The sequence below is a fragment of the Meriones unguiculatus genome, chromosome 3 (assembly GCF_030254825.1).
Source record: "Meriones unguiculatus strain TT.TT164.6M chromosome 3, Bangor_MerUng_6.1, whole genome shotgun sequence".
NCBI classification, from domain to species: domain Eukaryota; kingdom Metazoa; phylum Chordata; class Mammalia; order Rodentia; family Muridae; genus Meriones; species Meriones unguiculatus.
The window spans coordinates 136,870,457-136,883,465 of record NC_083351.1 but is presented as its reverse complement, the minus strand read 5'-3'; the positions used below and the strand labels follow the sequence as shown (position 1 = coordinate 136,883,465).

At 45.8% G+C, this 13,009-nt stretch overlaps 1 protein-coding gene across 9 annotated transcripts in view; it reads right to left on the bottom strand.

Moving 5' to 3' along the window:
- Window positions 1–13,009, bottom strand: part of Fam193b (family with sequence similarity 193 member B) — a 33,381-nt gene extending 20,372 nt beyond the window's left edge. For 2 of the 9 annotated variants that reach the window (XM_021659688.2, XM_060380612.1), the window contains exons 1-2: window positions 11,657–12,815; window positions 6,091–6,151 (exon numbers count right to left, since the gene is read on the bottom strand). Coding sequence is in view for 5 of the 9 variants with exons in the window: in XM_060380611.1 (XP_060236594.1) it covers window positions 12,708–12,920 (213 nt within the window). In the remaining 4 variants the exon portion in view is untranslated. Of the gene's footprint in view, window positions 1–6,090; window positions 6,152–11,656 lie in introns of all 9 variants that reach the window. The other 7 variants (XM_060380611.1, XM_021659687.2, XM_060380617.1 and 4 more) reach the window with 7 other exon arrangements.

Here is a 13,009-nt window from a genome sequence, read left to right as displayed (position 1 = left end):
TTTGAATTGTGGGTTTTGTTTTTGTTTGTTTATTGTGAAAGGGTCTATATAGCCCTAGAGTGGCCTAGAACTCACTATTTAGGTCAGTCTGACCTTGAACTCAATGATCCACCTGCCTGTGCCTTCCAAATGCTGAAACTAAATGCAAGTGCCATCATTCCTGGCTAATATATGATTCTGAGCAATAACTCAAGTGCATAATGTATACCCCCACACACAGTACAAAAAAAATGCCTTCTCAGGGTTGGAGAGATGGCTCATCGGTTAAGAGTACTGACTGTTCTTCTTGAAGACTTGGATTTCATTCCCAGCTCCTACATGGAAGCTTACAAGTCCCTTACCTCCATTTTCAGAGGGCCCAATAGCCTCTGCTCACACTGGGCATGTACATGGTACACAGTTATACATGCCGATGAACTCTTCATACACATAGGATCTTAAACACTTTCTCTACTTTCTTTCAAAAGCAAACAGTTCCTCTCATCTTCAGTGAGTGACCAATGTGCTTGAACTCAGTCACGGTTGTGGCAGGTGCTGCAGTGCAGCAGACAATCTGAACTTGATACTGCCCCTGATGTACCACGTGTACAAGCTGTGTGACACCAGCCAGGTCCCTTCCCCCTCTGCTTGTCTACAATGGGATTATGTCCTCATCTGTAGGGTCAGTTTTGAGAATGGAATGTGATGAAGAGCCTTCCCCAATGCAAAGCACAGAATACGTGGCCAACCAGGTGGTACTAACTCCACGGCAGGCGCTAAGGAAACAATAAATGGCTACTGACGTTGTACGAATGAGAACCTGTCACATACACTGAATGCAAGATGACTTGTTAGGTATCTTTTTTCTGGGGAGGGATTGGGGTTGACAGGATCTCACACTGTAGCCAAGGTTGTCCTTACTTGTAGTAATTTCCTGCTTCAGCTTCTAAGTGCAGGACTACAGTCATAAAACTCCATGGCTGGCTTAACTCCCAATACAGTGTACCCCAAAGGCAGAACCTCCCTATTTCTCCCTTTGCTAAAGGGAATCTTAAGGCTCTTCACCCCCACTTCCCGACAAATAGTTGAGCAGGCCCTGAAGGCCCCAGCGTAAACCCACACTCCTCTAGACAACACTAGAGAGGGCCTCTTACAAACCCTCTCTTCCCTATGCCATTTAGTACACTGTACTCTTCATTTCACTTGTTTTCCTCTGTCTTTTGTCCCTATTCTTTTCTTTTTGAGACAGGGGCTCTCTATGAAGCCCTGGCTGTCCTGGGGTTCACTGGGTAGACCAGACTGCTCTCAAACTCAAGAGATCCACCTGCCTCCCTGAGTGCTGGGGTTAAAAGCATGTGCCATCACAACTAGCTTCTTTTGTGCTTTTTATTGGGTACAAATACTCAGCGCAGCAGAGCCTGGCTCAAGGCTATCGCATCAGATTTGTGAAACATCCTCATAGTATTACAGCTGGCAGGCAGCTTGGTGATAGCATCCTTGAAATTATTGCTTCCTACAGAGCAGGTCCTCACCTCTTTATCCTGCCCCTCTACCTGTATAGCTCCAATTTCAAACTTGGAAAAATGAGACTGCAGCCTTCAAGAATTACAATAAGATGTTCCCAGCTAAGGGAATAAAAGGACTCTCTCAGGAGCTAACTCAGGCTACCAAACAAATGAACTAGCCATTAATGAAAGTCACTCTATGGGCAGGCTGTCTTTCCTGATAAAAGAAGAATAGACATGGAAAGCTAATTAAGCTTTGACTGAAGCATGGACACTATGTGCACAGCAGAGTAAGTAATTAATAGAAAGAAAAAAAAACACTTAGCAAAAGGGATGAAGACAGTCAGCACTTAATTTATAATCTAGGCCCCTTGGCTGTTTTGTTCCTGACAAGCCTACACTACGGACTAGCTATCCACAGTGCTCTCTGTAGCACACTTATGTCCTGCTTTTAGTAACACACATTTTGGAAGGGCTACCCCCAAAGCCCTCAGGCCTTGGTGTCTTTCTCTTCATGTAATGTGCCATAGATTTTCTATTTCTTTTCTTGTTTTAAGAAAGGGTCTCAGCTGGGTGTGGTGGTGTATGCCTATAATCCCAGCACTCAGGAAGGCAGAGGCAGGTGGATGTCTTTGAGTTAGAGGCTAGACTGGTGAGTCCAGGACAGCCAAGGCTACACAGAGAAACTCTGTCTTGAAAAAAGAGGGGGAGGAAGGGTGTGTGTGGTGGTGCACACCTTTAATCCCAGTACTCTAGAGGCAGAGAGAAATGAATCTCTAAATTCAAGGCCAGCCTGGTCTATAGACAGAGTTCCAGGACAGCCAGAACCACACAGAGAAACCCTGTCTTGAAAAGCCAGAAGGGGTTGGGGGAGAATCTCACTGCACAGCCCAGGCTGCCACTGGACTTGCAATCTTCTTGCCCAGCCTCCTGACTGTGTGCCACCATATCTCACTATCTCTTGACATTTTATCTTTAGTTTTCATTTACTTTTGTAAATATTTTAAAAAATTTAATTATGTGTATGTATATTTACAGGTGCTTTTGGAAGCCAGAGGTATTGGAGAGAAGTTATAGGCACTTGTGAGCCACCCTCTGCAAGAGCAGTACATGGTATCCAGCTTTAAACTTGAAACTACATACTAAATATATGCGTGGATGTACCTGTACATACACATAACGGCACATGGGTGAAGGTCAGAGAACAACTTTCAGAAGCAAATTCTTTCTAAATGTGGGTCCAGGACTCCACCTACAGCTACGAGCCTTGGCAGCATGAATCTTTACCACCGTGTCCTCTTGCAGCCCACTACTCTGCTTTAATTGTTGAGAGTGGTGAGAATCCCAACACCTTGCAATGTTACAATTCCTTCTAATCAGTGCTATGGCTGAGAAAAGCTCTTGGCTCAGGGTTACTTCTGGCTGCAATCTCCTATTTTTCACATTCTGGCAAACATGGTCCCTTATGCCTTGAATCGATAAACCCAGGCATTCAACTTGCTATTCTCAAAGCTGTACTGTTATTCCTCAACAAAAACATGGCCATCAAGTGAACGAAAACACCAAGTATTATTTTCTTCACAGAGCTCACGGAACTAATTCTCAAAACCCAGAATCCCTGGGCAGCAGCTAATTGTTCCCACTAACCTTAGATTAAATTTCAGAGCCTCTGGGGTATAGGTTTAGTCTTACACAAAACAAGAAGAAAAAAATTCTAGTAGCTCTGTTGATTTTGTATCTAGCCAAAAAGACTTCAAGATAATTGTTACATTCTTCAGGTGAGGCCAGAGTCTCTGTAGAGTGGGGTTGTTCCTACCCAGGCCAGGCTACAGTGTGCACATCCCCAAGGCAGGGGGAACCACGGCTCAGGAAGCTGGGATTGGTAGCCACTTAGTCCTGACCAGCCCAGCTATTTCTGCTTGGTCCAAGAAGCATTAAGTTAAAGCATCCAATATTTTCTAGACAAACAGATCAAAAAGAAAGTGTTCTTCATGAAATACCAATTTTACCTTGAAAGAATGTCTCTGTTGTCCAGACATGAATATTAGCAAAGACCATTACATCAAGAAAAACAGCCAAATATTTGTGGCCAATGACAAAAACTCAAGCTTTCAATCAAAATTTCAAATCTGAGAGTGGGGCATGGTACCTTATACCTCTAATCCCAGCATTTTAGGAATCTGAGGCAGGAGGATTACCATGAGTTTGTGGCCAACTCGAGCTACAGAGTGAGAATCTATCTCAAGAACCAAAAACAAACAAACACTTAAAATTTAGGAATGCTTGTATCACTTACCAAAAGCATTAATGTTTCAGTATTTGTCTGAGAAAAATCAATGTGTTATTAACAAATGTTATTTGTCACGATAAATGAAATCCATTTTCCAAATGTCTAAAGCATTATTTCACAGAATTGTACGTTGGTCAAAAATCTATCTGGAGTGCTAGATGCACAACACATTTTTTTTTTTTTTACTTTTGAGGCAGGATCTTACTACACAGCTTTGGCTGGCCGGGGACTCACTCTGTAGACCAGGCTGGCCTTGAACTCAGAGATCCACCTGCCTCTGGGATTTTTAATGTGAAATGAATACAAAGACTTAACATGGAGCTCATGGCTTTGTGCAGGCTAAGCAGGGTGTATGTCAGCATTTGCACACAGGCGCCTGTACCCAGAAGTGCTTGTGGAGGCCAGAGGAGGATGCTGGGCATCTTCCTCTATCACTCTTAGTTCCTTGAGATTGGGTCTCTGGCTGAACCTGGAACTCGCATTTTTGGCCACACCTTCTGGTGGGCCAATAAGCGTCAGCAGTACTCTGTCTTCACACCGAGTACCTCCAGCTCTGTGCTAGGGCCACAGGTAGAAATGGCAACGAGTGTTTTGCCGAGTGCTGAGGATCCAAACCCTGATGGTCACTTACACAGCGTGCGTCCTCCCCCAGCTTCATATTATTAAAACACTTGCAAAAATGAAAGCAGGACCATTTTTCCATTTTAATATATAAAATTAAATATGTAATCATCTTTTAAAATAGCATATTTATTATTGTGTGTGAACATGCATGCTCCATGCACAGGGGCACACACAATGCATTATGTGTGTAGACAGCAGAGGACATCTTCAGGAGTCTTCCTCTCCTTCATCTTGTAGATCCCAGTAGTTGAGCTCAGGTCATCAGGCTTAGCAACAAGTGCCTTTACCCTGCTGGCCCATTTCATCAGCCCTCAAATAATTATTTTTAATAAAAACTGTAATTTATGTTAATGTGGTAACTTAAACATGATTAGTCTTTTTTTCCAGTCCTGAAGATCAAACCCAGGGCCTACTACATGCTATGCAATAATCCTTACCAACAATTATATGGCTTGTATATCTGGACAGCCTTTGGGGCATGACTCAATTTTTCACATTGGCCTTTCTGTCCAATTTGACAAGTGTCAGAGAATAACCCGAATCACCAGACCAGACAGGTGCCAAGATCTGTTCTGAAGCTGGGCTGAATTTTCAACGTTTAGCCTAGTCTCGTTCTCCCAGGAGTTCCTCTCAGTCCCAAGAGTTCATGGCTGTTTGTACCAGATTTCCCAAGACACATGCTGTATCTAGCCAGCTGCCTGCAACAGGTTCCGAATTCTATTCTGAAATGTCCCATGAGAGTACAATGCTCTAAGGATACCAAAGCTTCCCTGACACCAAAGCAAAGTAGATGACAACAGCAGCTAAATGTCTTATGCCGACCATTGTGCTACACACTTGGAAACTCCTTGGTAAATTCCTAGAATCCCATAAGATCCTATTCAAAGGTCAATGTAACTCTCTGTACTAAGTTAAAGTAACTCTTTTACTACCGCACCTGTCACACTGTGCCATATCCCCGGCAGAGTGGAGCTCTCTGGGGCATCAAGTAGCTGCTGATCATTTACATGTGCTTGCTGCCTGCCACATAGCAGGCGTTCATCAAATAAATGGAATTTTAAAGCCCTTATGCCTTAGTGTCTCAGCTACTTAACATCAGGAACAGAATTTAAAACAGCGAAACAGGCCCCTTTCCTGACATGTTACACTGAAGGCCCTGATGAGAAGGCAGTCAGAACTAAGACTCTCAAAATGCTTGAAATCAGAGCTGAAGTTAATGCTCGAGTTGCTGACCAAACCCCACCTCAGTGGTTTGGAACTTTTACTGTAATTCTTCCTCAAGTGTGGTCCTTCCAGGAGGCAGAAACTGCTTCACTTTCTAAGGCCAGTTGGTAGAAGCTTCTTTGGTTGTACAAGCTGAGAAGGACAATGTAGTGAGGCTGGCTGATCCTAATGACCCCCCAAGCCTAGCCAATGCACTTAATGTGCTTCAGTACAAGTGAAAGGCCTGAGCTGCTCTTTTACCCAAATCCTTGGGCCAAATGCTGTTCTACCACCCTTAATTCCAGGACAAGTTTCTCACAGGGAAAAAGAGCATGAACTTTGGAGACATGGTTCTAAGTTCAAATCTTTGTTCTGCCATTTTCAGTATTACTCAGAGTCTGAGTCTCAGGTTTCTCGATTTATGAAATGGGAATAACACCATACTTCACAGAGTTGTGAGGACAGAAGGAAATAAATTATGTAAAGTACCTGGCCTGGGTCTGGCACACAGTAGGTGCTCAATACCCGTTAGTTTCTTTCCTCTTCTGCCCTGGAAGAAATGACAGGGAAACTACTAAGTGAGACTTGCCCACAGCAACTTTATTACTTGAAGCACAAGGACTAAACAGTGACCTTCAGGCACCTTTGCAACCCCGTGTCATACAACGTGGTTCTTGTGTCCTAAGAAGGATGTCCAGTCTTTGCAGTTCCTCTGGCCCTTTCTTTCTGCCTTAGTTTCCCCACGTCCCTTTTAGGAATAGAGATGTCTTTCATTCTAATGGGGAAAATCAAATAAGGAGACAAACAGCTTCTGAAACTGCACTCGTTCCTCTTCCTACTTGGCTAACAGCTACCTAATCTGAAGGATGAGGATGACACAAACAGTGCAAACTCAGACTTTGCCTAGGATACACAATTGTCTTTCCTTAGTTTTTACCTTCCATGAAGGACATTAAATACTCTTTACCCCAATTACATAACACACTGCCTCTTCTTTTTTCTAAAGATTCAACTTGGGTGTCAAATTCTCCAAATTCATAGTCAGAATGAGTAGGGCTTTGTTCTGGATTGCCCTGCACACTTTACATTTCTCTAGAATAGAGGTGATCTCCTATCTCAAAACAAAATCAAAAACAGGTCTTATTATATAGCCCTGGCCTGCCTGGAATTCACTATGTAGACCTGGCTGACCTCTCTCAGAGACACACCTGCCTCTGTCTCAATTAATGGAATTACAGGCATGCACCACCATGCATGACCCTAGCTCACATAACTGTTTAAATCTGTTATCTCTACAATACCATGGGACTTCCAAAGACAATGTTCCAGAATCACTGTATTGCAATCATTAAGCAGAGACACAGAGTAGGCTAATAAACAACAGAAGACTAGCAGCTGACTAGGCAAGTGAAGAAGAGGAGGAAGGTGGGGTTCTGTTTTAATTTTATGTGTATGGACGTTTTGCTTTCGTGTATTTTGTGCACTACACGCATGTCTAGTGCCGATGGAGGCCAAATAGGGTGTTGGATCCCCTGGAACTGGTGCGACGGTGTGAGCCACCATGTGGGTTCTGGAAATTGTACCCAGATCCTATGGAAGAGCAGCCAGTGGTCTTAACCACGAGGCCATCTCTCTAGCCCATTTGTGTTTTTAAGTGATGTTAGGGATCATACTCAAGGCCTTAAACCTTATACAAGTTTTCTACCACTGAGCTACATCCTCAGACTCCAGCCCCTTAAAAACAAAACAAAACACAATGCTAGGCTTCCTCAACTTAGAAGACCCAGACCCAGTCACTCAGAATCTCCCAGAACAATCCAAAAATGGATCCTGGGTGGGCTCCAGCCCTGGGTGGACAGGGCAGGAATGGGGTGGAACAAAGGATCAATCTGGCCATCAGTTAGGCTGGGATGAGGGGACATGGACTAGAGAGAGCACACAGCTGCCTCTCCCACAGAGAATTATCTCTTCACAGTGCACAGGGGTTCACCACACCATTTGCCTTTCCACCTAACATCCATTGTCCACTGATTCCTCAAGTGCCCAAACCACCTGCCGTGGAAAGTCAGCCTGACTCCTCCCTGTTCTCCACGTGAGTCCAGCAGTGTTCGCCTCTTCTTTGAAGAGCAGCGGTTCTCAACCTTTGGGTTGCAACCCCTCTCTGGGTTGAACGACCCTTTCACGGGGCTCTCTTATCAGATATCTTGCATACCAGATATTTACGTTATGATTCCTAACAGAAGCAAAATTTCAGTTATGAAAGAACAAAAATAATTTTATGATTGAGGTTAGCACAACAAGAGGAACTGTATTAAAGGGCCGCAGCATTAGAAAGAGGGAGAAGCCTGCCATAGACACTACTTCCTTTCTGTTTTACGTTCTGGAAATAGTCAACCATGAAGACTAGGCTCTGAGAAGCTTCTCCACCTCAGCTTCCCCTAGATTACCATCCCAATCAGCAAGCACCTACAATTATAGTGACAATTGTGCTGAGTGCTTGACAGGTAGGACTTGTTGGTCTATAATATTAACCCTGTTAGCTCTGATTCACTGTCATTTGAGGAGGAAACAAACCAAGAGTGCTAGAACACTTCCAGAGGCCAACAAAGAGGATTCAGGATTTGCCATACAATATTAGCTCCCCAGGACAGGAACCAGGTTCCATTCACTTCCGCTTCTGCAGGTAGTAGACAGCCTGGAATTGTGGGGTCACTTAGTGTTGGCAAAACAAAGGATTGCTAGGCACGAGGACTGCTGGGTATGACAGTGTATGTGCCACAGCTGGCCTGAATTTGTAGCATTGAGTCCAGTGCTGCGAACTATATCACAGCCACGTATTGACCAAAAACGTTCATACACAATATCCTTAAAGTGATTTAATTAAAATGGTCCCTGTCCTAAAAATTTCTAGCTACAGTAAGTGAAGGTGTTATGAGCGTGACCATCCATCTCTTATCAGACATTAAGCTACTCTGAGACATTTTAAGGGAATTAAGAAATTTTTTTAACTGAGTGGGCAAATCTTTATCTTCAAAGGTCACTGGTATTTTTGCACTAAAGTCTTTTCTGGCCTCCAAGAAAGAACAAGGTAGTTCTAGGCTGGGTTCCCCCTCATATCATTTCCTCACTGGCCATGAAAGTGGTGCAGGCCTGAGCCACCAGGGGAAGGCCCTAGAGGACAGGAACTGCCTTGACCTTCTGTGTACCTCAAAGGCTCTGGTTACAGAGATCATTTGGAAGCTTGCTGAATGAATTAAAGAAATGGGGCTGGAGAGATGGCTCAGAGGTTAAGAACAGTCTGCTCTTCCAGAGGTCCCAAGTTCAATTCCCAGCAACCACATGTGGCTTATAAACATTTATAATGAGATCTGGTGCCCTCTTCTGACATGCAGGCAGAACACTGTATAATGTATACATAATAAATAAACCTTTAAAAAAAACATAAAGAAATGGTTTCAATAACAATACTGACTGATCACCTTAGCCAGCTCCTCAAGGAAACAGATTTTACCCAGCTTTGGAAGAACCAGGTCTCTGGAGCGCCTTGCCACTAAACTGGACTGTCCTAGGAGATTCTGGAGAGGGACAAGAGGGAAAGGATAGGATGAACTCACTGCCACCCACCCCAGTTTCCTTAGTAAGCCTCCTGGGTGCTTAAGTGCAGGTTACCAGCTGAATGGTTTGGGACAAAAGTCAGCTGGTAAAGGTAGTAGGTGAGACTGGCTTTGGCCACGCAACACAGCTTCCGCCACCCAGAGGAGACCCTGCACGCTAGGATGCTTCACATTCTCTTGTTTTTGATGCTCAAACAGGGAAAGGAACCAGCTTTGAGACACAAAGCAGAAGAAAAAGCGGGGAGTTGAATGCAAGCTGGTAAATTAGTTCTCACTGCCTCTTTGGACCGCTTTTAGGTTCTGTGAATCGACCCGCCTCCACCTTCCTAGCATCCTTTGCTAAAAAGGAAGCACCTGTTTAAGCTTTATCTTGAAGCAAGAAGACTGGGGAATTTGGGTGAAAAGAGCAGATTCAGTGGATTACAATGACTGAAAGGGTTTTGGGATCCCAAATAACCTTAAGGGCTTATACCTGAAAGTGCAGGTTATGAAATGAGTCAAGAGGTCCAGAGAGAACCAAGAGGCTGGAGCACAGACTCCCCAAGGGAGGCGTGTGCTGTCCGGACTACAGATGCCTGCTTTCAGAGAGGTGGCTTCAGCATCACCAAGAGGTTAGGGTTTTAAGAGGAACGAATGCAGGCATGAGAAGTCTTTTAACTTCATGTTTTCCATTGTTATTGTAATGGGTGATGCAAACTGGCTGGCCTATTGCAACTTGCTATATAGCTCAGACTAACTTTGAGTTCAAATCCATCCTCAGCCTCCCAGGTGCCAGAATTACAGGCACAGACTACCACACCTAACCACACAGCTGCTTCAAAATATCAGCTTACGGGCTGGAGAAATGGCTCAGCGGTTAGGAGCACTAGCTGCTCTTCCAGATGGACCCGAGTTCAATTCCCAGCACCCACATGGCAGCTCACAACTGCCTGTAATGCCAGTTCCAGGGACCTGACATATCCTCACACAGGCAAAATGTCAATGCACATAAAATAAAATTTAAAAAAATTAAAAAAAATATCAGCTTACATTAAGATTAAAAACAAAAATAAAACAGTGTATGAGTTTGGGACCTTGGAATAAAAATAAGTCTGAAGACTGGGTGGTCTTATTTGCCACCAATGGACTTGCCTCAGAAAGTAACATTAACAATGAGTTTTACCTTCCTTATCCACTCTACATCAAAACAGCTGAGGGGAGTTCTGAACCAAGATCCTTAAAAAAGGTTTAACAGTGGACAGAGCAATGACCAGCCTCTACCCTGACACCAGGTACTTTTGGCAAGGGCACAAAAGGCTGTTTCTTGAATCTCATTTCTACCCTTGACAAAGAGTGGGTTACAAAAGGAGCAGAGCTTGCTGATGCTTCAGTTCCCTGGAGTATATGAGTGAATTTTTATACGACTGGATTTTTTGCCTTATATTTTTAATTGGGAGTCATTCTGTGAATATTTACTTGCTGTAGGTTTAATTGCTGTACAGGGTAACTGTAGTTAAATGCTCTTGTTTGTTCATCACTAGGAACAGGGATCTGATAGTGATTAACAAGACTCCTGCATTCTAGAATTCTATGGAAAAGCAGACAGAAAACTTATCAGTAGTTCATGCATCCTATTAGTGCTAAATACTGAGGAGAAATACGGAGGGGCGGGGTGAAAGGTTAGAAGGTATGTCAGTCACCTGGCATGATCAAAGATAGGTCAAGCAGTAGCATAGATAAGAATCTATAAAAACCTGGATCAGAGAAATTAACAAAGGCTATAATTTTGAGAAAAGTTGTATTTCTAGAAAAATGAATGGTTAAGACAGCACACAAACTTTCTGGTCTATGTGACAGGTTCCCTAAAGTAATATATGTCTGAATAGGAAAGAAAGGACAAGAAACAGCTCCATGGCTCTCTTCTAGATAACAGCACTCCTGGTGGGGGTCAAAGTAGGTTAGAAAGGGAAGCGACCTTCAAATGAAAGCCAGACCCAGCAGGAGAGGACTCTTAACTGCGACAGCCTAAGTAAGCGACAAGGCAGGATGACAGACATGCTTCCAACATTCAAGACACTGTGACACTTCCACTAACTAAAAATCTTCTCACTGTGATACAAGACACAAAGGAGACCAGCATCAAAACTGGGTTACAATAAGCACAGGTTCCGGGCTGATTCATTTTCTCTCTCTCATTCACCTAGTTAGTTCTGTTGTATAAAGGCAATGCCTGGGATAGGTATGGAGGAACACAAAAACTGCATCCCCTGATGTTTTTGTGTCTTGTGTTTACAGTTCAGTGCTTGGTACAGACACATCAACAAGTTTCATCACAGAAGGAGTAGAGCCACCAGAGGGAAACAAAGAGGGTTGTGGGCACAGGGGGCACTTTGGTGTAACTGGGGAGGAGGGGTCAGGGAAAGCTTTCCAGGAATGGTACCCCAAATGGCATCCCCACTCACATGCACAATTCCAGAGATTCTACTAGAAGGCTGTCAAGAGCCATGCCTTCAGGCTGCACCAGCCTCCCAGAGTCCCCTGCTGCCCGATGCAGTGTCTGCAGAGTCAAACGCATCTTCCGCCACGCCTCATCCTCATCCGGCGCTGCATCCGACCCTCCAAGACTCCTGCAGGGGCCTGCCTTCCTCGGCAGGCTCAGCCAAAAAACCAACTCAAAACTCTTTTGTCAGAGCAAGCTTAGGGCAAGCCACCCAGCCCCGGGTGCCACAACCCTCCCTGAGCAACTGTGGCCCACGCCAACCACTCTCCCCCCTCCGCCTCTCCCGTTTTCTCTTTTGCTCAAAAGAAAGCGCCCTTCCAGGTGGCAAGCTGGAAGCTTTCGAGAACCCTCCCGAATTCTCTTACTCTCGCAGGATTCAGCAAACTAGTGGACTGGCGGGGGTGGGAGTGGGGCGCCTTATGGGGCAGGAGGTGGAAGGAGAACAGGGGACCTCCTCAGTGGAGTTGTTTTAACAGTCTTTGGGCCAGCCTGGCTCTTTGCTCCAACTGTTCTGGGAGGGAGGGAGGAAGGGAGGCCCCAGAAGGCAGATGCAGAGGTACAGCTGTTGACGGTAGTGGCTGCAGACAGTGCAGGGGACCGAATGAAGCTGCTGGGGGGCGGGGAGGGCGCACAGACGCTGCAGCCTTGCAGGCTCCAGCGCCCTGAGATGATCTTTGAGGGGTCGGGGGATCAGGTGAGTCCAAAGGGAAGGGGAGGGCAGAGAACTAAGCCCAGGTCCAAGAACCTAAGCCAGTCCCGGTGACCCTGAATGGTCAGAACATTTAGCTCCGGGGCAGGGGTTGAACGGGTAGGTTTAGAAGGGTTGCAAGAGAGTTGGCTGAGCTTTTGCTTTGGAGAGGGGTTCAGCTTCCATCCCTGGCAAGGGGGTTGCAAGCTTGTGCTCCGGACTTGGGATCGGCCCCAAGACCGACAGCATGGACCATGCCCAATCCCGCCCCGCTCCCGGGAGGTGTAAGCAGCCGAGCAGTTGGAGTCGCCTTGCTCGTTCCTACCTGAGGGCCTGCAGCCAGCTTGGGCTCGTCCTCCTCCTTGGGGGCGTCGCGATCAGGCTCCGCAGGCACCTCCGGGGACCCCGCACCCGCTGCTCCCGCTTCCAGGCTCGGCGGTGGCTGAGGCTCGGGCGCCTGGGGCTTCTGCAGCCCCGCGACCCGAGCCCGCTCCCGCCGGCCCGCGCCGCCGCTCGGCCTGCTCCGCCTCCGAGTCATGCCGCCTCTCGCACCGCTCCCCCGCTCTCTGGCTCCCCTCGCGCCGCCGCCGCCGCTCCCCTCACAGGACAACAGCCAATATGGCGGCG